Genomic DNA, 27,755 nt, shown 5'->3' on the forward strand with positions numbered 1-27,755 from the left:
TAAATCGCTTGTTCATAATAGAGCAAAATAATCGCTCTTACAAAAGGTGGTCAGCTATATAAAGGTGAAATTCGCTTTTAAAAAGAAAATTTTACTTGTTGTTTTGCCGCCTGACAATCGTGTGTCGTATGTATGATCATTCAAAGTACGCAAAAAACAAAATGACCGGTTTGGTTCACAGATTCTCCGATGCGCTTAGACGGAGGCAGATACGGCTATTGAAAGATACGCGAGAACTCAACTTGAAATAAACAGGGCTAGTGTTAGGTACTGGATTCTACAATATAGAAGGCAGGTCATGTGACGTATCAGTCTCCGCGTCCCAATGTTATGGTGGGTGTTGTCCCAAAGACTCACAATATAAATGTGTAATTGTTTCCATGTCAATGCATTGAGGATGTTCAGCACGTGTTAATGTGTTTATCTGTTTGACTGGTTTATGTTTCTATGTCTCGCCTCGACTTCTTTGTCCCCAAAAGCATAATGTTACTAATGCCGTGTTAGCGTTGTTTTTAATTCGCTGCAGCTTGGCAGCGTGGTCATCGGGTATACCTGATAGCAACAGTGCAATCACAGAGCTGTGCAAAACTGTCTTTAATAAGCTAGTACCTATAAAATAAATTCTTCAAACGACCTCCTTACCTTGTTACACTTTGACTGTAGGCTAGTGTTTTAACTGACAGTACATCTATGTAGCGACGCCTTTGAATCCATAAACTGTTCTCTGTAAAAAAAAATATATAATAAAATAAAATTTACTTTTGCATAGCTCATTTTTCATGCTCAGTGTTTTCTGGTTCAATCTGTTATAGAGCTATTGTGGAGAGGGGGGGGGGGAGAGTAGGTTTTCGTGCTCCCTTTAGGAGCTTATTACAATACAACTCAGCTCAAGTCCAGGTTCGAATTCGAGCCGCCTTGATAAGTAGACAAGTGTTGTTGTTGTTTTTTTGCTACTCACCACACATCTTAGTATCCTCAATGCGATGACCACTGGGTCAACAACAGACATTTTTACAAAGCTTATTTCAACCATAGACTATATATTACATGGACTGCCAACTCTACGCACTAAGCCTATATTTTTCAATAAACAAGTCCCGTTCACGGAGGCGTCCTTGGTTGCGTGGTAAATTGACTTCCGGTAGATTTTATTTTTACGTATAAAGAAACCATTCTCGAAGATTTTTACCACCACTTTTACAGCAAATCATGAATGGAAACTGAATTGTTAAAGAAGATGTTACAGAGGTAAGTGTGCACAAATCAATTTCTGACTTAGATCTATAACTGTAAAGCTTTATAGCTGATTTTCTTAGCCAATATAGACTAATTAGCCAAGCCTGTATTTCGTGTATTTTCTTGTTTACGACATTGATTGAATTGAGGTTCTTGTGAGAGCATAGCCTATATATATATATAAACCAAATAGTAAGACTTATTCAGAAGGATAACCCGGTAAATTTAGATCTATATGCTCTTACTATAATAGGCTAAAATGACCTTTCGTTTATAAGTTGTAAAAAAGTGCTATATTATGTGTAGGCCTAAAGTAAAAGTAATAAGTCTAGATGTAAAGTTTTCTCCGAGTTGAAAAATGTAAGAAAAGTATGTTTGGCATTTAGATGCTGTCGTTGATAAAATAGAAAAAGTACATTCTGTGATGTTTTATGGCAAGTTATTATAACACGGTGCAGGACAGGCCACTGTCCTGTTGCCTCATGTTTCTCACGGCTATGGCCAAATTTCGAATCCTGGTGCCCCCGTGCCTCATTTTATGTTTGACTGCCCCAGACTTGCTGATCTCCGTCTCAACAGGTCAGAACAAAAAATTCTCAATCTGTATGGTGACATGTATGCACTACGTAATACAGCAGGGTTTCTGTCCAGGGCTTTTGCAAGAGAAGATTTGAGCCTCTCAAGCCCTAACTCAAATGGAGTTTGATGATGTTGACTTTTTATGCCCTTTTTCTGTCTTGGTGAGAGTTATTGTAAGACTGAACTATTGATCTGCAGCTGTCGAAGTATTGACTAGCCTTTGTAATAATTACTGCGAAAGGTAGTGAGAGCAGCATCGTCGTCAAACATCAGTTCCCTAATCAGGTTATGTAGTTTCCTCGTTTTGGCCAAGCCAGTTTAAGAAGCCTTCCATCCGATCTACTGTGGATATATAGGGCCTACTCCATCTTCCAAGGCGCTATGAGAGTACAGACGAAACAATTCCGAATAGTGTTGATGGCCAAAACCCATCCTTGTTTTACCCTGCTCTTGATAGATAATACCGGTACCTAAAAGTCTTAGATGAAGAACTGTCAAACTTTACAGTTCATATCATGTGAAGCTAACAGTAGTTTCAATAGCTTATTTGGACAGACAATTTTCACTAGTAAAAACCACTTCTGCTTAGTGTGAGCATATTGCTAAATGAAGTTCATATTTCTATTACTTTCTACTCAAGTCACCCAAGAGAAATTTTATTTAAAGCGAAAATTTTTTATAACGCATTTTTTAAATTTTTTTTTTTTATTAAAGGAGCATACTACTTCCACAAACCTGATTTGATTGTCACTAACTTTCAAATTGAAAGGGATCTACTACAAGTGAGATTTTTTTTTACTTTCTCCAATAACATTCTGTTATCAATACATGTATCACTTTAAATTACTTGTAATTGTGAAATAATAGGTAAAAAATCTCCTTAAGTACATGTTATATTTAATCCTATGCATAAAATTTATTTACATAAAAAAAAAATCATTAAAGCAGGCCTAATTGTAGAGAAAAAATTATTTCTTGTGATTGCATTGAAATCAACTTTAAAGATGCTGTCCATTGTTGTAACATAAAGTAGTCTTACATTTTTTAATTAGCAAATATATATATTTATAACATGTCTAAACTAGTTTGAATTTCTTTTCTTTTTTTCTCAGCTGCTCATGAATTTCGAGATTTTACAGCTAATAGAGGAACAAATTTTATCTGCTTCCACTTAGCCAAACAGCATGGAAATATGCTATTGTAATGAGTAGAAGATATTTGTCATTTAGAGTATCATGCAACAGCTAATTATCAGTCCACACATTTCAAGATGAGGAAAAGAACAGTATAAGCTACATTCATTGATGCATTATTTATACAAAAATGTATAGTCAACCCAGTCATCACTCCATTTTTTTATGAAGCCAGTTACAGTTACCATGAAGGGATGAAATTTCAGATAATATTTTGTTTATTTCATGAAATGAGAATAGGCCTACATCAGAAATTGAGATAGTCATCTTCAGTATTTAATGTTTCATCTAAAAATGATAATTATATTAATACATATTTGATGTACAAACAAATGAAAACCATTCAAACACTTTTTTTTTGTGAAGTATAGATGATTAAACTTGTAAGTGTCTGAACAATACTACATCGACATTAACTTATTATTATAGACTTTTTACAGGAATGTATCTTAAGCTAGACTGAAAGAGAAAGTTGCTATAATTTAAGTAATAAAATTTAATAGTTTGAACATGTAACTAAAAATTGAATAATGCTAACATTTATTGACAAGTGAATATTGGTAATGATGTGCTTTCTATTTTAATAAGTCAATAATATTAGTAAGAACAATATTATCTTCCCTTTCTTAATATTATAAACACAATATTTCCTGAAAAGATTTTTTTAAATTATAGAAATAATGCTCAAGTCTTCAGAAATGGTAGTTTTCAGAATCATCAAATCAAGGACAACATAGTATTCATGAACTTCCAGCTATCAGCAAGCTCCTAGTAGGTATTATGGAGCACATTCTCCTTCAACTCAGAGGATCACAGGCACTGGACAAATTCTAGTACTGTTGATGGAATAGAAACAACATACATTAAATTCATAACAAGTCACCAATTCAATCTTAGTTTCATATAGTACCAAACTTCCATATGTTCAAGTCCTTTACGGATAAAATCAATTCTGAAAACATCTAACAAAACAGTTCCTTAAAAAGTATATTAGGAGTATAGTAAAGTATATTAGAGGTTTTACACAAAAAATGCTATGGGAACATATTATGAAACTAAAATATTACAAACAAAAAGGAATAGTATAATAATAACAATATTTAATCTTTGACATTATATTCAGTGATATTATGAAAATTTAATGAATGATTAAATGCACTTGAAAGTGAAGGGAACAGATTTTTAAAAAAATTCAGGAAATTTTCTGCACAAGCATGCTGAGGTAACCCAAATAAAGAGAGTCATTGAATATTGTACTGAGTGTTTGAAACATAATTTTTTACTGCATACATTAAATTATAAACATATCTTTGCAAATTTAAAGGGAGAATTTGAAGGCAGCTTTTATTCTTTTTGCACTAAGATAAAAGTATTAAATTTTAAGCTGCCCTACTTACTGAAAGGAGGCCTGGTGGCTTAGCGGTAAAGCGCTTGGCTTCCGAACCGGGGACCGGGGTTCAAATCCTGGTGTAGACTGGAATTTTTAATTTGAGTCTGAGTCCACTCAGCTCTAATGGGTACCTGACATTAGTTGGGGAAAGTAATGGCGGTTGGTCACTGTGCTGGCCACATGACACCCTCGTTAACCGTAGGCAACAGAATGGTCAGAAACAGATGATCTTTACATCATCTGCCCTATCGATCACAAGGTCTGAAAGGGAAACTTTACTTTTTTTTTTACTTACTGGAAGTTTCGTAGGAAGAGTTTCTGGCATAACAAGTGAGTTTTGTGGCATTCATCCTATTGATAAACTCTTAGAAATAAGAAAGCATCATTTCTTCTTGAAATATACATCTGCGGAAAAGAAAAGAACAATTGCTTTTAATGTGAGCAATAATAAAATTCTAATTAAATTTTAAAAATCTCCAAAATATTTATAGTGACTTAGTTCAAAGAATTATGTAAAGACTTTCTTTAAGCATTTTCTCAACTCATCTGACATCCTTTTCCACCAAGATAACTGGTTAATCTGTATTTCTAATTGAGAATTGTTGCATAATATATTTAATTCTTATGCAAGAAAGTATAATTTGAAGGAAAACACCTTAGATAACAAAAGAGTGGTATTGGCCTGCATGAGAAAATTATCACTTTAGAAATACCCTGCACAGGCTGGAGGGAATATAATATGTTTTATTTACAACATAACAACAATATTGTGTAAATATTCACCTATAAGTTAGCTTTAAATAAAATAGCACATGGATTCTTACAATTAAAATAGACTTACATAACGTTTAAAATAAATGATTAATTACTTAAAAACTTACTGTTAAATGTATTTATACAGCTTCTGGCACTGTGTGAAAACTCCTTTGAAAACAATAAGAGCATATTGTGGCAGTATCTGGGTAAATACTTGATTCCACACATTGAATGGTAGCAATAAGAGCCCTTTGGGTACCTTTCAACATCCTTTGTGTACTTCTTTGGTAGTTAAGAGAAAAGTTAAGATCTAGATCTACAGTGAATAAATAGCACAATTTGGTACCTATTGCCTACTAGAATATGTGAGAATAATGAAAAACGAAAATAGAACTGATTAGAATGTCTAGTCCAATCTAGTACAGTTGTTTATATCTAGGCAAGATATGAGTTGTGATCAAAAGAGCTAGATCTAGTACATGAGTAGGGCCTATGTTAATGGGCATGGCTGTAGATAGTAGTATTGCTCATCAGAAACATTAAATCTGTAGTGTATAAATCACAAATGGGAATAGATCTAGATACAGATTCTAGATCTAGATCTTATAACTTTGTCTTTATTATAAGTATAAGAGTCTATGTCTATTATTATCATATAAAATATAGACATAAACTAGATATAGATTAGAGCCGTTAGTAAAGATAAAGTAGATCTTCAAATAGTTTAAAGAACGATCTGTGACACTGTGAGCCAAGCACTTCCATTCATGATTCACATATGAAGAAGCTAAGGCTAAGGCGCCTAAGGGCTAAGTAAGACGAAGTTTAAGTTAACAAGTAAGGAAGTCAGATTAAAATTAATCATCATGATCAAGGTAAGATGAAGCTGAACATCTAGACTTGAAATTATCCTAGATCTAGTCTAGAGTCAACTAAAGCTAGATTCTATATAATAGGGGGCCTATATAGATTCTATATCTTCATTCTCTGGGTTTATCAGACACACAAAGATGATGAATCTAGAGACTCGACGTTCATAATATTTTTAGTCATAATTTTGTTAAAAGTACTATAGGCATAGCCAGATTTTTTATAAAAACAAATTATTATTTTACAAACTTAAAAATGGGCATTTACATAAATAGTGTTTAGTGTTCTATTATATATATATATATATATATATATATATATATATATATATATATATGTATGTATGTATATATATATATATAGTAGTGTAGTAGTGTGTTGTGTGTAAGTTCGTATTTGTAGATAAAGTTTATAGCCATAGGTCACTACATCTGGGTGAAAGTCTACATGTTTATGTGTACAATCACTTTCTAGTGAAGTAGAGCCTAAATGATTCTAAAATTTTATTGGGCGAATATATTCGAAACAATATCAGATCTTTTTATAGCTTTTAGAAGAATTGGATGTTATTTGGGATTCTAGTTAGTTAAAAAAAAAAACACTAAAAACTTGAAGGCCGAAATTTTTATGCAGATTTTTCAGTTAGTCATACATACATCGTTGATTTTTTTTTTATGGTTGATTTTCCATTACTATAGATAAAAATGCACATTATCTTGAAATTAAAATCAAATTGAATAAAAAAATATTTGTAGATCTGAACAAAAGTTGGTAAAGATGTAAGATTGTAGGCTTAAAATTATTGACTCACTATATTGTTAATTTATTTAGACTGACTCATTCACAGACTTAACTTAGGCCTGTATCACCCATTATATACAAAATTAATAAATGACACTCTCAGAAATGTATTGACTCTTTCAGTAAATCGCTTATCACATTTAAAATATACATTGTAAAAATAATGATAATAATTATCAAATGTGATGAAAAAAAAAAGAAAAAAAAAATAATCCAAACTGGCAGCACCAATTAGCAGACAATTAATGTCGTAAACAAGAATACACGAAATACAGGCTTGGCTAATTATCTATATTGGCTAACAAAATCAGTTACAAAGCTTTATAGTCATAGATCTAAGTCACAAATTGATTTGTGCACACTTACCTTTGTAACATCGTATATGACAATTAAGTTTCCATTTATGATTTGCTGTAAAATTGATGGTAAAAATCTTCGGGAATAGTTTCTTTATATAGTAACAAATTCTACCGGAAGTCAATTTACCACGCAACCAAGGACGCCTCGGTGAAAGGAACTTATGCTTAGTTTCCTTAGTGTTGGCAGTCCATGTAATATATAGTCTATGATTTCAACCCACTCTGTTTTTCTGGTAAAAAGTTTGTCCACGTTATTTCTCCCACACCCAATCTTGGATCAAGCTGAAATTTTGCACAATTATTTCATTTACCTGACAACACAAGAATCAATAAATACAAAGATTACAAAGAGAGTTTGTGTTATCACACAAACTTAGAGACGGCCCCCATCGAAGTCACCAACGGACCAGGAATATTTAAGCCATAGTCTTGTTTTGATCGTTAAAATTAATAAAATTGTAAAAGATCATTTGGCATTTTTTTTTCACATAAAAGCAAACAGGACAACACTTCGTCTTTGATAAGACTCTTCAAACTCTTCTGGAATAAGCAGAGAAGCGTTAACTGATCACCTAAAAACAGAATGGAAACCTCCCAGATAGTGTCGGTTGTACCTGGTGCGGTAGCTCAGGGTGTCATCCCTTCCCATCAACTTTCTTTAAATATGTTCCAATAAACGCTATTGCTAGTTAGTTCTTTTTGTTAAACAAATACAGTGAGCTGATTACCTACTATGATTGATTTTTACTCAAATGTATAATGAGTGTCAGTTCTATTATAAAATCCCACTGTTTATGACATTTATTCAAATGTTATTGCAAATTTCACAATATTTAATTACAATTAGAAACAGACTTAACATCACCTGAACAGGTTTCTTTTGTTATACTTTAAGACAGAATTGTATAACGTTGTGCTTTGACATTCAAACTGAAACTACCATCTAGACGTGTCCAGGCTTGTTTGGGCATATAGAGATTCTAATATAATTATCTTTTCCGATGTGTCTGCTTTTGCCAAGATATAATTTTTTCAACTTGGTTGTCATCCCCAAAATGGTTTCACCCGGTGCAACCGCACCCTTCGCACCCCCTAGTGACGCCACTGCTCCCAGATACGTACATCTCCCCAACAATGTTGATTAATATATTGGAGTAGACGGGCTAGGAATTAAAAAAAAAATGCCAACACAAATAACCGGTTGCCCATGCGAACAGCATAGTTCACTACTACACACTAGTAGGCCTACTAATCCTGATCATAATCGCTTTATCTACTTTATAGGTCTAGACTAGAATGTAGAATATATATAGAATCTAGAGCTAGACTAGTTCTAGATGTAGTAGATATCTAGGTCTAGACCTAGTATCTAGACTAGGTCAAGGTCAAGTTATAGAACTAAATCTAGAATCCAGGCTTTATCTATAATTTAGAATATAATTAATAATAATAATAATAATAATCTTTATTATCCGTAAGGATATACACGTTTAATCTTAAAATTACTAGACCTAGTGTTAGGCCAATATTATGATCAGGATTAGATCTAGTAGGCCTACTACTGGATAATAAAGCACTACGCTGTTCGCATCACATTCATTTCTTAATGCTATACTACTATTTACATAATAGGCCTAAATAAATCTGCACCCCTAAACTGTAAGAAGATAATATTTCCTTAATAATTTATAGATGTAAATTTTGTTGAAATTGTTTAGTACTTTTAAATCTAAATCTAGATCTACATCTGGCCTCTATTGAGTCTAATTTAGATTGTCAAGTGTATCATAAAGATATTCAAAACTACGCGCTATAAAAGTAGTTCGTTTCTTTTTAACTTTCAACTAAAACGAAGTTCGTATTAAAATTATTTTTAAAAACAACATTTAAATCAGTCTTCTGTTCCATGAGTTAGTTAATAAATGGAAAATCGTTTTTATAATGATCCATTGATACTTTTTTTATTTTGACCTTAGAAGCAAATTTTTTGTATCAATGCGCGAATATATGAATGAAGTTTGATTTATTGATGAAGAAGTCTGTGACCTATTTAAAAGACTTACCTACCCTGAAGTTTTTCTTTGAAAAGTGGTGAATTTTTTTAAAAATCTGCTTGCATAGATAATTTTAAGAATTAGATGGTTCAATGTCAAAAAAGAAAAAAGTAGCCGTTGCATAAGAACTTTAAATGATCTAAAATATTATGATGTCCGATTTTCATTTTCTCTTCTAGTTTCTGAGATCTAAACGGGACGGATAAACAGACGGACGAACAGACAGGCAACACAAAACTGATAGCGTCTTTTCCCCTTTCGGGGGCCGCTAAAAAATGACCAATTAGTTAATTAGCTATTAAAGTAATAAAAAATTAAATGTTCCTTTTGAGACCTTGCGCTCAGTAAGGCTTTTATTTTTTTGTGGCCAGCACAACGACCAACCGCCTTTAGTTTCCTCGATTAATATCAGGTACCCATTAGGGCTGGGTAGACTCAAAGGCGCCCAAAGATCCCGGAATTAAGAATCCCAGTCTTCACTAGGATGAGAACGAAGAAGAAGAATAAGACCAGGATTCGAACCCGGGACCTACGATTCGGAAGCCAAGCCCTACACCGCTCAGCCACCGCGTATCTTTAATTAACTAATTAATGTTTTTTTTTTGTTTGGTTGCTTGAACAAGGGAAAGAAATCGTACTTGACAGATGTGGTGATATAAGTAGAATTATTCCCCTTAAGCCTGAAGGAAATTTTTTTATGCATTTAAAAAACGATCATGTAAACATTCACCAAGATTACACCTTCTTCCCTTCCCCTTTCCCAACTGGTCCAGACAAGTGATAGGATCATAGTGCATTGAGCAAGATAAAAGCTAAACAAAAACAATTGGTAAAATTGTTTCTAATAGCACAGATGTATTATGTCCAGGTGGGGGCTACTAAAACATTTACAAGACTGATTGATACATTTACACTTAATAGAAGCTTTTCCCCCTAGTATTTTATATGTTTTAGTGGTAACAGAGTGAATTTTGGTGGTCTATATCGACTAGATGGCAGATTAGGATTAAGAACATGAAAGAGCGATCCTCAATGTATGTTTCTTTCTCGTGAAAGTCAGCCTCATAACGTTTGCAATTATTAATCGTACTCTTTAATCATACACTGCTTAGTGGGAGTCTAAATAGAACATCAATTTATATTAAATGAAACTACAAAATTAGAGATATTCATTTGGAGTTCACAATAAAGAAGGATTATGATCTTGTCTAGTTCCCCTCGATTATGGGAAAATATTTCTTCAATTGTACTCTATCTGACCTAGAAATGGTTGTGAGCTAATACAATATAAATCTTTAAAATATTGTTAGAAAAATGGTTTACACGATTAATAATAACAATAACAAAGAAACGGATTCGATTTAAAATAAAAAAAAAAGCCAAACTTTTTCAATAGCTTTTCAAGCTTCTGAGACCAAACCATGTGAAATGGATAAGAAGACAAATGGACGAACTGAAATCACAAATACACATACATAACAACAATAGTAACCAACTAATGGGCCACAAGTTGCAAGTCACACTCAATAACACGTTACGTGTTCTTTTTTTTTCACATGGCCTCTCCTCTCCCCCCTGGGGGTCAATGCTAAGAGGAGATTCTCTAGATCCTCCTGGGCACACATTACTTCCAGGGTGTTGCATGCAGCAGGGACGAGGGAGTTTTAATTCTATTTGTACCGCCGGAACATGAATAAACTATGACTGTAGGCATGACAATGTCCGGAAAGGGGATTAAGTTATGGGGTGGGGGGTGGGATGGAGCGCGTGAGAAATTTGTTACACAGGGACAGAGAGAGTGGGGGGCTGGGTCAAAAGGAGAGAAGAACTGAGTAGGCAAGGGGGGGGGGACGGTTGTGAGATAAGAGAGAGGGAGGGAGGGATACAGGGAGAAGAGAAAGTAGAGAGAGTGAAAGATAGTAAGGAAAAGAGAGAGAAAAATGCTTGAGAGAAATAGAGAGTGAGTATGTGATGCAGGAATATAAAAAAAGACTATTTAGAAAGTAATCTGAAAGTAGAACGGTATCCAAAAAGAAAAAAACATAATTGAAATTGATTTGTACTCATCGAACATGAAGGTTTTAGGAGAAACTAACCTGTACATCATTTATGTTTATATATGTCAGTGGCGAAGACAAGGTCAAGGTTGTCTTTATGCTTCAAATGAGAAAAGTCAACTCTCTAAAAACAAAAAACCAAGTTAAGACTTACCGAACAATCGGCACCATTCGCTTTCTGCCAGGTAGATGTTGATTTTTGTTGTTTTTGAGAACAGCAACAAGCTAAATGTTCTCAAATGAATGCCAGAAACTCATGAATAAATTAAACCCTCTTTACAAAAGGTTCGAACCCCACTCTTTCCAGCCGATAATTTAAAAACTGTTTAATCGTTTAGGTACTCCCTCACCCCTTATTTTTATTTTAACTTTCTGTCTGTCTAAATATAAGACTTTGTCTGCTTCTGAGATGTTTTGTTTCATTCTGTCTGTCTAAATATAAGACTTTGTCTGCTTCTGAGATGTTTTGTTTCATTCTGTCTGTCTAAATATAAGACTTTGTCTGCTTCTGAGATGTTTTGTTTCATTCTGTCTGTCTAAATATAAGACTTTGTCTGCTTCTGAGATGTTTTGTTTCATTCTGTCTGTCTAAATATAAGACTTTGTCTGCTTCTGAGATGTTTTGTTTCATTCTGTCTGTCTAAATAGAAGACTTTGTCTGCTTCTGAGATGTTTTGTTTCATTTTGTCTGTCTAAATTGAAGACTTTGTCTGCTTCTGAGATGTTTTGTTTCATTCTGTCTGTCTAAATTGAAGACTTTGTCTGCTTCTAAGATTTTGTTCTTGATTTGTTTTAACACTTTGTCCATCTTTTCTAACTAAAACTTTAAAAACTAATTTCAGTCTTACAGACTTGGAACTGTGCCCGGAGTTTAATTTGTAATTTGAAAAGTTCATATCTAAGTGTAACCTATGGTAAAGATCACCGCCAGTATTTGGTAGCTGGTAGCTGGGATAGAAGAAGGAGCTGTAAATGCTGTGTTGACCATCATTGTGTCAGATGTCAGCAAACAGAGGTCACTGTGGCTGACATTTTCCATGACACTGTGATGGTGACATGTCCGTCACTGGCATAGATTTTAACTTCCGGTTTTGTATGTATGTTTTAAGGAGAGAGAGAGAGAGAGAAAAGAAGAAAGGGAGAGATAGAGAGAGAAAGAGAGAGGGAGAGAATTATCATGTATTTGGGGCTTTTCTGATGTCTTTATATATGTCATGTGTGTGTGTTTCTATGTTGGGGGAAAGAGGTGCAAACTTAACGGAAGTTATAGAAGAGAAAAAAAAACAAAAAAAAAAAAAGGTTAAAAAAAAAAAACTTATATTTTTCTTTCTTTAAATAAAAATTCTATTAATAAAATGATATCTACATGTCAGGACCAGGAAAATGATTTCGGCTTTGAGTATTTTAATAAGTGCCAATGAATGAGACCGAATATCAACATATGAAAACATATTTTCTCTTATTCTTCTATAGCGAACACATAACAGGCACATTTAGGCTGGAAGGTTTATATCAAGCCTGGAAGAATGGAAGTCCTGAGTTCGAAACCTGCTCTCCGCTATTCTCCGCTGTCTTGCTGGAGGTTTGGGCTAGGATGTAATAATCTTCAATTCAGGAGGAACATCTGAACCATGCAAAGCAACGAAAACACAACAAGCTGTAAGACGTTCCAAAACTCAAACCTGATTGGCTCTTTTTTTTTCCCCTGTCTTCGAATATTCTTTTCATATTTCCAGTGGTTAAAGGCCTGTGCACATTTCCAGTGGTTAAAGGCCTGCTCACATTTCCAGTGGTTAAAGGCCTGCGCACATTTCAAGTTGTAAAAGGTCTGCGCACATTTCAAGTTGTAAAAGGTCTGCGCACATTTCCAGTGGTTAAAGGCCTGCGCACATTTCCAGTGGTTAAAGGCCTGCGCACATTTCCAGTGGTTAAAGGCCTGCACACATTTCCAGTGGTTAAAGGCCTGCGCACATTTCCAGTGGTTAAAGGCCTGCGCACATTTCCAGTGGTTAAATGTCTGCGCACATTTCCAGTGCTTAAAGGCCTGCGCACATTTCCAGTGGTTAAAGGCCTGCGCACATTTCCAGTGGTTAAAGGCCTGCGCACATTTCCAGTGGTTAAAGGCCTGCGAACATTTTCAGTGGTTAAAGGCCTGCGCACATTTCCAGTGTTAATAGAAATGGAATTATTCGCTAGTCTACCAAGGTCAAAGGGTATAAAACATATTGCACTAACATCATGGACATTAAATCCATTTTGTAGGTTGTACACTGACCACTCCTTCATACAGAAACATATAGAAACATTACATATAGTATGTAGTTAATCATTGACTACTACATTAAAAAAAAGTTACATATAGCCTGTTGTTATTCACGGACCACTAAATAAAGGAACATTACATATATCATGTAGCTATTCATTGACCACTACATACAGAAACATTGGCTATTGGCTATAGTTTTGTACGCTGAGCAGCCCATAAAAAACATTGCCTCTAGATTGTAGTTGCAAGATGACCACTACATAAAAAGACATTGCCTATAGATTGTTTTATAAGACGACCACTATATAAAGAGAAGGAACTGGAATTTCCTGAGATCCAATCCAATTCATCTCGTTCAAAACTCCAGACGACATGAGTAAACAACATCGTCTGACATTTTCCCGCCCAAATCTCCCTTCAGTACACATCTATGTAAGTTCATTCATCTTATGTGTTTAAACTTTGACCCCATTGGAACACTGTAGTGATAGGCTATTTTCTGAAATTAACTTCAAAATTGTTTATTTGACTTCAAAGAACTCCCCTCATCTTTTACTATCATATTCTGCTAGGTTTGAACCTTTCAAATTTGAACCTATTTGGTTTTAAATAAGGTGATGATTGGAAACATTAAACGTTTAGATAGACCACTTCATTCTTTATAGACCACTTCATTCTTTATATCTTTCATGACGCTTTAAATAGGAGGCTTCTCTTTGAAATGCTTAAACGCCACGCTACATTATTAGATCTACGTTAGTCTAATTTCATCCAATTTGAGTTTTTCAATCAAAGTACGAATATTTGATCAGATCCAAAAGCTGAGCTATTTACCACTTAATCAAGATGTCAGTAAGACAGAAGGACAATCATCAATTTGATATTTGTGGGATACGTCAACAAGATTGTCGTCACGTGATATAAGTCGTCTGCTTCTATATCATGTCATCTCGGATACTATCTAAATTTGTAGCCGGATCTATGCGCCACCCTTGTTATAAAAAAGATCTCAATCTCTGACATGATCACGTGATCTGTACATTAAAGTATTGCGGACATTGGTTAATACACACAAGATGGCGGAACTAACATTTACTAGAGTGAAATTTAAAAGCTAGGTTCGTCTACATAGTTTCAAATCTACAAAATGGGGGAACTTTGTGTCATATGACATTTATCCCATTTGCGAGTTGCGTAAAATTGTTTAACATTGTTGAATCTTCGCTCATCTGACTGGTTTGGTTATCAAGTTGTTGTTTTTTTATTTAGTAAAGTTATTTGTCATTATTAATTATCGTAATAGATTAATAGATTCAGAAATCAAGATTGTTCTCAGTGAGTACTTTTACATTTCCACCTGAGCCACCCACACGACTGCTTCTAACAGTTGAGTACATTATTTCCTCACACATAGTCAAAGAGTGCAGGGTAGAAAGAGGTGGAACTAGGTCCTTTTTATAGTCATTCTATGTACAAGTCCATGACTGTGATAGAGTTAATTATAACATCTCCTATTGATTGTAGCCACGCTGCTAGCTAGTAATGAAGATGGCTCCCTTGACTCAAGCTAGTCAACAATATACTTCATTAAAAAATGGAAACCCCATTCTCCCGGAGATGAAATCAAAACTAGGTCAGCTACTTCCATTTCCTCCAGGGATTTTGGTCGAACTAAAACCTACGTGGAAGACCAAAATATTGTGTCTTGTACCCCATTGGGGTCTTCCTCGTATAGTTGGGATGGGAAAAAAAACAGAAAAGAAAATCGTTACCAACTTTTAACCATTGAAATGACTGAAAATCAATATTCAATCTATGAATTTGAAATAACTTGTAGACTACTATGAGGTCAGTGGTTTCCAAACTTTTCTGCTTGGTGTTAATATAAATATTACTCACCCGTATACATGCATCACAAAATAATTAATAAATTGAACAAAAAAAAGGGCTAGTCATGGAGAGACGTCAACCTCTTCATTATGCACTGTGGGTAGAACTGTCGGGGTCTAGATGGCACCGAGCCACGGGCTGGATATGTCCCGTAGGCCGTAGCTAGAGAGCACCGTTGTTATTTGGTATCTAAATTTTATGTTAACCCAAGTCGCACACCTTTTTTTTTTCTTTCTGAAAGAATATGTGACCACGTCATCAAAAGTCAAGACCAGTATCAATGCAGAGGAGATTGATAATTCACTTTTAGTTCTAAGTCAAGACCAGTATCAATGCAGAGGAGATTGATAATTCACTTTTAGTTCTAAGTCAAGACCAGTATCAATGCAGAGGATATTGATAATTCACTTTTAGTTCTAAGTCAAGACCAGTATCAATGCAGAGGATATTGATAATTCACTTTTAGTTCTAAGTCAAGACCAGCATCAATGCAGAGGATATTGATAATTCACTTTTAGTTCTAAGTCAAGACCAGCATCAATGCAGAGGATATTGATGTATGAACTTGAAATACTGTTTTAAAAAGGAACTACTGTATCGCATATTTCTTGCCGTGTCCCACACAAGTTAAAAGCAGAGGATTACACAGCAAGATTCAAACATTGACTCAGATGGTTTATAGCATTCAGTCACACATCTTTTTGGATTAATTAAGATGGTATGTGACCAACACAATGGCCAACAACTTTTTACTTTCTGCATCCAACATATGTTAGGCAGCTATTACAACAGAATGAGGAGGCTTAAAATAAAACCGCAATGCAAAGTACCCAACCCCTTAGATGACCACAGTCCACAGTGGTCATCATCGTATCACGATGGGCATACTATGTGTCTGGTGAGACCTATGTGAGTCTGAAATGTTTTGCTGCACACCGTGTCAGTTGCCTTGATCTTTTTCTCTGGCAAAATGAGACGAAAGCCTAAGCATTAGATAGAGCCGTAAGGATGTCTTTACTGCTGTTACCCTATTCACGCAGTTGATGTGTACAAAGGAACGGCAGGTATCCAATACAGTTAGGGTCAGTCGGCCTCGCTGTCAGGTTGTAGCAGTGCGGCTTGCAAACTCCATAAGAGTCACCTGCTCCTGATGTTTCCTCAAGATTATTTCATGTTTGGTTACAGCTGCAAAACAACCGAGGTTTAGATTCTGATTTTACATACCACTTTGTGGGTAACCAGCCAAGGCAAACGGCCTGCCCGAAGCTTACTCGCCTTTGCCCCATGATGCCCCATCTTCTGTCAATGATAAAAGTTCTGCTGGAGCCAATATGCAAAATCTGAGTTACACGAAGGTTGTTATTGCCGGAAGTAGTAATGGACATAACAACTGCACTACCATTAAATAGCTTCCAATGACATGAGTCTCAAAAAGCCTCTGACAACCAGTCCATCTTACAATATATACAATTGAAAGTAAGCTGTATGTATGTAGGTATATCCCGTATAGAAATTAGAACCATTTGACCAATCTGAATAAAACTTGGTATTAATGTTCCTTAGATCATGGCGGAGACCGTAGTGTACGTTTAAGTTCTCTCCCACATCAGGCGGGCCCTAAAATAAAAAGAAAATTCTTAAATTCTTCTATATTAAGAACGAAACTTTTGAACAAATCAGGTACACCCGTCCCGAGTACGCTACTCTGCATCAACGTGGCACTCGGGTGGAAATTATCGCTAGAGGAAGTGATTAGGCTAAATGAATAGCAAAACAAAACTCCCGTGTAGGTGTCCAAGGGAATGCGTGAGCTTTCCAATTGCACGGAGCGGAGTTGAAAGAGAGAAGAGAGCTTCCACGTCCCTGTCGATAATCCATGCGCCGTTCCTCAAGGGACCGTTACACTAATGGCAAATCCTCACGGTTAGCTTGGCGCAACATAGGAAAATGGCGGAGTTTCCGGTGTACTCGGCCTTCGGCCATGCATTCTAGTCCATGCGTCCGGAGTGCCAGATATATCGGAAATAGCAATGTTCTACATAGGCATAGACTTGGACCTCTTCCAGTCAGAACGGTTTGTTTAAGCAGGCTTACAAGCCTAGAGTTCGAAGAGCCTTAGGCTCAGCTCTTTTGACAATCACACGGTACACCCGTTGTTTCTAGTTGATATGAATATGTCGGCCGAACGGGTAAACCCATTTTCAAACTACTTTTACTTTTTGTGGCAGAATTTTAAAATGTGAAGGAGACATTCTCCATATTTGACGTAGATCTAAATTCATTCCACTAGGTCAGTAGTACCCAGACTAGGGCCCGCATGCCGCGGGACATCCGGCTAGTGTTTATATATACGAAACATATACGAAAGGTATATTCTAGAATTTCTAATAAATAACAAAAGTTTTAATGTTCAAGATAAACTCTTCATATTTTTTTTTCTTAAAGGATTTTAGTCCTCAAAGTCTCATCACTTGCTAAAGCTGCCCAGGGGCTATGAGATGTGGGCGGGGGTGGGGGTGGTATGGGGCTCAAGACTCCGGCGGGCTACAATAGATCCAGGAAAAAATTGATAGGAAAAAAATAGGATGTTCCTTTGAGTGTGTTTAGCTTGATAAACAGTCCAGCGACATGTAAATAGCAAGGGGGCAGTTAAATCTATGATTACTTTATGAAAGTGGAGATAACTCTAGGACATGTATGTTTAAAAGGGAGACTATCGAACTGCTGAGCTGACATTCATTTTTTTTTTGTCAAATAGAGTAGACCGTCCGTGGATGTGAAAGGGAAGTAATAGTGAAATTATTCAATGTCCAAAGGGAGAATAAAAGGAAGTAAATCGGTGATGTGAAATATTGAAAGAGAAATGATTTCAATGGCTCTTATTTTCTGATTGGAATAACTGGAATGTGTCCTTTCTTTAGAAGTCGTTTGATAATAAATAAATAAATAAGAATAATTATATATTTCATCAATATGCTGAATAGCTTAAACCTAATTTGTAATTTGAATAAATCTGTTGTACTGATTAGGTTGTTATCCTATACCGGGCTACCCAACGTCATACCCTTATATCGAATACTACCCGACATAAATAAAGTCTATTTATACATTTTATTGCATACAAGGTTCAAAGCTAGGACACTTCTGCAAACTTACATTATGACATAAGCGTACTGTTAGAATGAAATGCCAAATAATATAAAATTTGAATAGGAACAATGTCAAACCAGGAAAACCAGTGACTTGGCGGAGTTTAGGTCATTGGTTACATGTATGGCTAAATGTATGACGCGTAGAACGTAATCATCTTCTTTTTTGAAGTAACGTCTGTATCATATAAGATAAGATAAACCAATTTTTAAAATGGTCCTATCTCCTTTTTTTTTAAAGAAAATTAAATTATATCAGCGGTCCTAAACTTTTGTTTTCTTTTAATAAAATATGCTAATTATTTAGATTTAAAACAATGTATATTATGTCGACCCCTATCGTATGTTAGCCAGTTTGGTGGGGCTGAGGTTGGGCGAGTGCATCTACCACCATCCCCCACCCTAATCCTTCAGGTATGCTGGTCCAATTGAAGTCAGAAATCACGCATTTTTAAAGTTAAGGAATTGAATATCAATGTACCATTATCTACTTGTAAATATTTAAACCCATTGGCATATTATGTCGGAACCTATTCTAATCTATTATTCAATATAAAGTAAATACGAAAATATAAATTGATTATGCCTCCTCCTTACTTTTACTGAAATTGACATACTGTCAATTTTTTGAGTGATAGGATGAATAGTGTGCTGTAGACGTCAGGAAAATATGTTTGTGCAACTAAAAATGCATGAAAACGTTAGGCTTTTGGGCTCTGCTTAGAACCCCGCTACAAGATACTTACAACACTTCTCCATATTCGCTAGCTGTCTAACAACATAGACAAAACGTAATTTATCTTTCGTCGTGTGGTTTAAACTAAAATTGTCTTAATGCTAATATACCTTTAAAATCCCCTCCCCCCAATTTCACCTCTAAAGTCCTGGATCCTTTAGTAATATAAGAAAAAAATCTTTAAACAGTGAAGACAACATAATTTGACCTGGCCATGGGGGGCATTCCACTAGCACCACATGTCGTAGAGGCTCACGGTACCATCTCGCTTAATGTAGTTGGATGTGGTGAGCGCCACAATAATCCACCTCTGACAACCCTTGGTAGCGCCCAAGGGTGGACGCCCCAGTGGACCTTAAACTCGCTAATCCAATTATCTCCAATGTGGGAACGTCTTGGTGGAGCCGAGTGTGTGACACGGACATGACGTGTGACAATTTCACTTAGCCCATATTAGCTTCTCACGAGGAGGTGCCGGCTTTAAACCTGCTGGAGCCTGCTTGGGGAATAATTATATTTCATTCAGAGAACCTCTTTTGTCTTATATTATTTCACAGTTTCTTACAATCTTATATTATCTTATATTATTTTTTTTATTACAGACTACCCTTTATAAAAAAATAAATAGCCGGATATGATCCGTGGATTGCAGGGCTTAATTAGGGTATTACAGACTTAGTGGATTGGATATGCTCCATTCAAAGTTTTTTTTACTTTGCCACGAAAATAAAAGTAGTGTGAAAATGGGTTTACACGTCTAGCCGACATTCACCAAATGTAAAATACTGTAAAAACGGGTTTATCCGATTTGTTAAAAAGTTTCGCTCTTCCATAGAGATAAAATTTACTTTTTTTTTTTTTTTAATAGTTTTTTATTTTTATTTTTAGAGCCCCACGGTTGTGGGAGGGACATTACGATCTCCGCCATGATCTGAGGGATATTTTGCAAAGTTTTACGTTTTTTTTTATTTCTACGCGGATATGACGACATACATACATATGCCTTGTCTTCAATCCAGAAGTGTAAGAGACAATGACAATGGAAGAACATGTTGAGTAAGTGTGTCTTTATTTTGCTGCCATTCCTCGTCGTCCTGCGGGAGGTTTGGACTAGGAAGTAGATTTTCTTCCACTCTGAAGGAACATCCGAAACAGGTAGAACATTTCATAACCAAACAACGTAATATTACGTTGTGATTGCCTCGCTAAACATTATTTTTATGGTAACAGATGGACATCGTTTAGAAAGTCTTTTATTTGACCTAGATCTAATGCAAACCTATCAACTGTAGGTCCAAACTTTGATCAGAATGCTGGACACTGCAGCTGGCAGGGAATGAGCTCGGGACCATCGAACCATGGGCGTAGCCATGATTTTTTTTCGGGAAGGGGCTTTTGGGGGGGGGGGAGGAATTATATATATATATTATATATATATATATATATATATATATATATATATATATATATATATATATATATATATATATATATATATATATATATATATATATATATATATATATATAGGTTATATGTATGTGTGTGTGTGCGCGCGCGCGTAGTTAATCGTTATTATATTCTGACCCTTCATTCTTTTGGAAAACGTTTATTGTACCCTAGACTAAGTTATTCCTGGAGTTAGTGGAAAGGTTGTAGACACCCTGCCCTTGCCATCTAGGGAGGCTGGGGGAGCGCTGGGAGTAGACCCATCGGGGTTCGGGGCCAAAAATTATTTCCGGTATTTAAAACAAAAAAAATGCATATTCTGAGGTATCTACAGTGCATTATCCTGCTATTAAAAAGTTTAGTTCGAAAGCAAAATCTACTATTTTGCACCTTATTAATGGAGCCCAGCGACTGGTAGAAAAGTGTAATCTCTCTTGGCTACGCTAATTGAATGTAGTTTTTCTTTAGATCTTATATCGAATAGGGAAGTTTTATAGTTACAACCATCTGTGAGAGGGAAGGGGGGTTAAACTAAAAAATCGCTGAAGATTTTTTTAAAAACAAACTCAAAACCCCCTCAGCTACGCACGTAGAATTTTGTGACTTTATTTTGCTTAGAATAATAAAGAAGTGTTTTGTTTTTTTTAACCACAAAACTAATTTGCTTTAGAATAATCATGAAGAGTTTTTTTAACCACAAAACTATCTGTATGAGGGTTTAAACTCAAAACCATCTGGAGGGGGTTTTAAACTTAGAGCCCTGGGAGGGGGGGGGGGCTAAAGTCAAATACCCCCTTGGCTACACTTTTAGAATTTTGTGTGTGTAATTTGCTTTAATTTTATTTTGCAGAGGTGGTTTTTAGATTCAAACCCCACTGGAGGGGGTTTTAAACTAAAAACCTTTGGAGGGGGGTTGAATTCCCCGGAAGTGGGTTTTTAAACACAAAAAACCCTTTTGGCTACGCTCAAAGAATCTGTTAAATTTTTTAATGCTTTAGTCTTATATTAAATAGCAGGGGGGTTTTGTCGTAAAAAAAAAATTTGGTGTGAGTTTTAAGGTCCAGAACCCCTTGGCTATGCTCCTGGAAGTTGGTGACTGTCGTTTTCATTATTTTTTTTTTGTTGACCTCAAAACCACTTTGAGGGGGATTTGAACATAAAATCTCATCAGTAGCTGGCTTGGATTTCATTTCGGAGGGGGGGGATTAAACCCAAGACCCCCTCCCTTGGCTACGCCCATGGTCGAGACGCCCGAACGCCAGACTGTAAGCAGCTCAAGATCGTCTTCACTTGTTTATTTTAAAAGAGTCTTAGATACTTTAGTGAACTAGTGGTCATAAATTCTCCCCCTAAATCAAATAATCGTACTGTACAATTAATTTCTCTAATGATGAAAAAACATCTATAAGGAAGAAAACATAAACTTTTTTTTAATGCTGATAAGATAAAATTGGTTTTGGGTCGTGCTTGGAAATCTCAAGTCTCATTGCAACAGAAAATGTTTGAGAAACTCTGAGTGAGAACATTCCAATCTTTTTAAAAGGGAAACAACTCCGAGGGCCCCCCCAGGACTACAAGTGACATTAAAAACTACGGACATTTCACGTCATTCATTGATAAACTATCAACGTTGACATTTCTAATAATTCCAGCCAAGTCTGCGAGCATAAACAAAAAGCGTTCTATTATCTCCGCGTCTCTCTCTCTTCAAACAAAAGCATCTCTCCCCTCAAGGGCAAAACTTCAAACTTTCTAAGCACTTTTGAGTCCTGCTTTCCTTTAAGAGAGTCTGAGAGGGAAGAAATAATTGTTTCCTTAATCTATCATTGCTATGCATTGTTTCGTTGTCTTTAATTTCCCATAAGAAAATTGTATTTTTTTTTACTTACTTTATTCGATGGCAGAGAGTCTGTTCATGGTTATGATGATTTGGCACTTAGTTAAGTCACGTTCTTCTATTGATTGGTGCATGTCTTTGAAATATATAAACTTTTTGTCTGCATGCATATGCTATCAGAGGCGTTGCTAGGGTGGGGGAGAGGGGGAGAATTTAAAAATCTCCCGGGTCCCCACTTGAGGGGGGGGGGCCCAAATTTGTTTCTATTTTACATTAAATATTAAATATTGCTCAAAATGCAGGGGCCCCCAAAGAGGTAAGCGCCCTGGGCCACCAAACGATGGCAGATTCCTAGCTACGCAACTGTACGCTATATATATATATATATATGTGTTCTATTAGTTTGACTCGCCCCTTCAAGCTCAGAACCACACAACGTTTCTTGCTGTTTGACACAAAAAAAAAATATCCATATATAAATATGTCATAAAATGTTATTGTCTATGTATTATTTCGTATTTAAAAATGATTTATGTCAAACATTTGTACAAATGCCGCTGAGTGAATGAAGACTTTGTGTGCTGTTTGTGTGTGGCGTACATGTGGGAGGGCCTGTGATGGGGTGGGGAGAAGCATTTATATTCCCTCGTCTGACAGTGAATCACAGATAGCGCCCCATTCCGTTAATCAGCTTCCCACTTCTACCATAAAGATACCCCATCGTACAGTTTTATAATCGCTGTCTTCCGAGGGGGCGCCAAACCCTCGTAAAAACCCTTGCGAAAACGTAGGGTGTGTAGAGCAGAGGGCGGGCGGTGGGCTCAAGCAAAGATGAAGCGGTGAGAAGTAGGGGCAGACAATTCATTAAACTCCTCGCGCCACGACCACCGCAAACACTCACACGTGCATAGTCTTCTGCTCATGACATTGTCTGTACCCCCATTAAGTGTCAAGGTTGTTCTATCTATAGGCCCTGAACACCAAGAGTCCAGACTTGTGACACAATCACAGAGCAGGGAGAAGGCGGGGTGCATATCAGTGTTACTAAACCCTATTAGGCAAAAGTAAAGTGTCGGGCGGGGGGGGGGGGTTACATATTTCAATATACAGCGATAGTTCTTGTTAAGGCCATTGAAGTAAATCCAGACGTGAAGCAATCCTTCAGATGTCAATACATCCTCCAGACGTCAATACATCCTCCAGATGTCAATACATCCTTCAGATGTCAAAACATCTAAAACATATCGCAGAAATCAGTTTGGTACTAATGGACAGTCGACATATTGTACAATAATTCCGACTCTCCAAGTTCATTAGAAATGACACTTTAACTGATGTGAAATCTTCGACATACAAAACAGATTATTGTTTACTAATATTACACAGAGCCAAGACAAAGTTCTGTAACAATGTATAGTTCAGATTATTCCTTCATTACTCACACATTGACCAATGGCCTTGCCAAGAACTATCGCTGTATATTGAAATATGTACGTATCATATAGCAGGAGTCTAAAGTGTATTTGATATAGTGAATCTTAGGAAACTTAACTTAATCTAAAAATCTCAATCTCGGCTTGGTCTCAAGCTAATGTGTCACGTTTAGAAAAAAAAAACCGTTAAAAAAAAGATGTTCTTCTGTACCCATTTATTCTGGAACTCACAGGAAGCTTATAATACAGACACAAACTACCTCCTCCAAGCTCAAGGGTTTGGATAGTAAACTCAGTCTTTGTAGTAGCCATAACCCACAGATTTGTGTCATTTTGTTTAGGTCAGGGTTGGAAGATGTTCACCAAGAACTAAACAATGTCAAGGACTTTCAATTAAACTTCAATGTTGCCAACTCAAATTAACCATTTGTCAATGTGTGTGGCAGTTGATATTCTTTTCAAATAGACTTTTGTTTTTACCGCTAGTTAGTTGCCTTTTGGTTTAAAAAAAAAACAAACTTGTACGTCTTAGAGTTAAAGTTAAAGTCTACTTCTTTCTTTATTTTGACATTATTTAGTGCCACAAACAGAAGAGCTTAGAACATTTGATTCTGTAGTCGTAAGTTGTCGTATCACTCTAAAAGAAACTACCTTAGCAACACTTCCGTTTAGTTTGTACACCAGAGACACCAAAAAGTTATTTATAGTTTTTCATCCATGTCTGAAAATCCCCGATAAAAATGGAGCAAAAATGCCTATTTGGTGTCTTCCATTTATCGGACTTCATTTCAACACATTCTTTGTGGGTTTCTTATTGAAGCTCTTTCATATTGTGCTGTTACAATTAAATTATTCTCTGTGCATATTTATGATACGACCTTGTGTTTGTATTATTAAAAAAAAAATACATTTTCTGAAGTGAATTAGAAATTTAAGACAAATTGTTTAGGGTTGGATGGTATGTCACTAGAGATGAGTCAAAGATTTCTAGTCTTATTAACAACACAGCAGATGTGGTAAACGTTTCAACCACCTCATATCATAGCACTGTCCTCAGTAGGTAGTTTAAAAACGTTTTTTTTTTATGTCTTTACACCTTAAGGAAACAAAGTGCCAGTGCTATTAAAGAAACATTGAAATGTACTCAGCAAAGCAAGAGTTAATTTTCCCCCTTTTGTTTTTTGTTTTTCTAATTTAGGACAAGGCATTGCCAAAGAGATGAGGCAGTGGGTGTAATATGAATCTCCCCACTACACAGCCGCCCTACTTCTCAGGGTACATGGGTTTTACCATCCCCTCCCTTTCCCCATGGGCAACTTTTCTGTGCCTGGGCGATAACACTCTGGATAAGCTCCCTTGGTGTTGTTCTTGAAATGGTATTTGTTTACTTGAAATGGTATTTGTTTACTTGAAATGGTATTTGTTTACTTCCTCTGGGCTACTCGTGTCATCATCTTTCCTAGACCTGGGGGGGGGGGGGGGGGGGGAAGAAATCTGCAGCATAAGTGAAAAATAACCAATACGTTTTGTTTGACCGGACTTTGTTGTAATGTAACAACTGGAAAGACTGGATCTTTGGATACAGCTGAAGAGTTAAAATGACCGGACTTAGGTGAAGAGCTAAAAATTACTTGACATTACCGATGTGCTAAAACTACTGCACATAGCTGAAGTCTTAGTTAGACATAGCTGAAGTCCTACAATAGTAAGACATAGCTGAAGTCTTAGTTAGACATAGCTGAAGTCCTACAATAGTAAGACATAGCTGAAGTGCTAAAATAGTTGGACAATGCAGAGTTGCAGTGCTAAAATCAGTAGACATAATTACATTGCTAAACTCGCTGGACATAGCTGACGTGCTAACAAATGTTTTACAGTGACACGACATAACTTTTATCTGTGAAAAATCTTTTTTTGATATCGAAGTACGAAGCGTGACTGGAGAACAGACAGAGCAGACAGATTATCTCCTAACCTAAACACATGACTTTCAATAGATCAAACTTTCCAAGAGAGGAAACACATTGTTTGTTTCGAACTACAAAACTTACCCAATCGTTGTGCGCTAGATGCAAAGTGTATTTCAGAAGACCGCTAGTGCACCACTTCTGACGGAGACACATCTGTAGAGTCGCTAACGTGAGACTGAAGGTATCGAGTTCTTTGGACGTCTACATAGAGATAGTAGAGGAAGTGAATACTGTAGCAGCATGAGTGCTAACACTGAGACAACAATTGTTATAGATAGATGTTTTTATATCTGGTCATTAGATTTGATAAATCTGAATCATAACTTAGAAGCAACAGCCTGTCTAGGTCGGGGGTGAGCTTATAAATGTATAAAATATCCACTCTGTCTTTTTACCTGGTACACAGTTTGAACACCTATTTCTCCAACTTGTCACTCTCGGATCAAGTTTACACACAATTGTTTATTGTTTCTTACAAAACATATCACTCAAAGAAAATAACCAGTTAGTTATTTAATTAGTGATAATTAATTAATTTGGTTTGATATAAATAAATCGTGCAGTATTGAGATATATGACTGTGAATGTAGAGCTCTTCCCCTCAGATAACCATTTTTGTTAAAAGTAATTTTAAAGTAAGCTTGTGTTCATCTTTAGTCTTTAGCTGACCATGACATCATTGACCCTGTAGAGTGTAAGGTCTGAAAGGTGAAGCGTACATGACTTATCACATACATCAGTGACGGAAGATTGTGTCATTGTGCTAATGAATGCGTCAACCTGGTAAAAAAAAATAGAGAGCCCATTACATCAAATAACAAAGAATAGAAACAGGAATTTCTTTTTATGAAGTACTTGTTTTTAGGGGAGGGGGGAAATGAGGCGGACAAGAAGATTCGGCGCTCAATCTCATGGGCGTAGACCAGAAGACTCTTTTATAGTAGAGGGTGGGTCGGAGCGGGGTAGCGAATGAATGGCTATGAAAAGGTCATACAGAAGTGTGTGTGTGTGTACTCCTGTAGTGGCGAACGAGAGCGCCGGAGTTGTGTTTAACAGATGGAGAAGACCGGAAACTGGCGCTCTGGCTACTACGTCACTCAGTCTTGCAAGTGACATTTTCATCTTCAACTTTGGTTGCGTCTGTTTGTGCGTGTCCTTGTTTAGCTTTGTGTGTTACAGTAAGTGTTTAAGTGTTTTAAAAGTCTGTGTGTGTGTGTGTGTTAAGTGTTAACTTCTCATTAAAAAAAAATTAAAACCTTAAATATGTTTAAAAAACTAAAAAAACAACAACATAAAAACATTAAAAAAAATAATATATAAAAAAAAAGCAATGTCAAAAACATAGAAAAAACATATACGAGAAACTTTAAAGGGTAAAACATTCAAAAAAATGACTTCAGATTTGTATGTTTGACCTTTGTATGTTGTATCGTTGTATGTCACAATACTATTATGAATCTAAAATGTTTAAAATACTAGATTAAATGGAAACATTTCTAACGGTCTTTATTAAAACTCAGCTTTATACAAGTAGAGAATCCTCTTTACTTCCATAGTGTCCTGTGTTTGGATCTATTTAGTAAAGACTTTAACTTTGTTGAATGTCTCCTTCACTTTCCAACTTTTCCGACGATTTAGACAAAAGTAATATTGAATCTGAAAAACATAAATGGGCAACTGCGATTTGTGCCAGTTAGAAAATGTTGAAAGACTTTCTAGACAAATTATAG

At 35.9% G+C, this 27,755-nt stretch overlaps 1 protein-coding gene and 1 long non-coding RNA gene across 4 annotated transcripts in view; one reads left to right on the forward strand and one right to left on the reverse strand.

The window, feature by feature from the left end:
• LOC106052027 (low-density lipoprotein receptor class A domain-containing protein 2-like) overlaps positions 1–27,755 on the forward strand; it is a 192,096-nt gene that overhangs the window by 153,489 nt on the left and 10,852 nt on the right. The window contains exons 7-8 of one of the 3 annotated variants that reach the window (XM_056035288.1): positions 2,530–2,597; positions 2,928–3,409. The exons of the other annotated variants lie outside the window; for them this stretch is intronic. Coding sequence (XP_055891263.1) covers positions 2,530–2,597; positions 2,928–2,990 — 131 coding nt within the window. The 3' untranslated portion in view covers positions 2,991–3,409. Of the gene's footprint in view, positions 1–2,529; positions 2,598–2,927; positions 3,410–27,755 lie in introns of those variants that run through there. 3 annotated transcript variants of the gene reach the window in all.
• LOC129927245 (uncharacterized) lies at positions 3,109–5,812 on the reverse strand. Its single transcript, XR_008778874.1, has 3 exons — positions 5,280–5,812; positions 4,694–4,803; positions 3,109–3,844 (listed from the first exon to the last, which is right to left on the reverse strand). It is a non-coding gene; the product is annotated as an uncharacterized LOC129927245 (long non-coding RNA).

Source organism: Biomphalaria glabrata, chromosome 7 (genome assembly GCF_947242115.1).
Source record: "Biomphalaria glabrata chromosome 7, xgBioGlab47.1, whole genome shotgun sequence".
NCBI lineage: Eukaryota > Metazoa > Mollusca > Gastropoda > Planorbidae > Biomphalaria > Biomphalaria glabrata.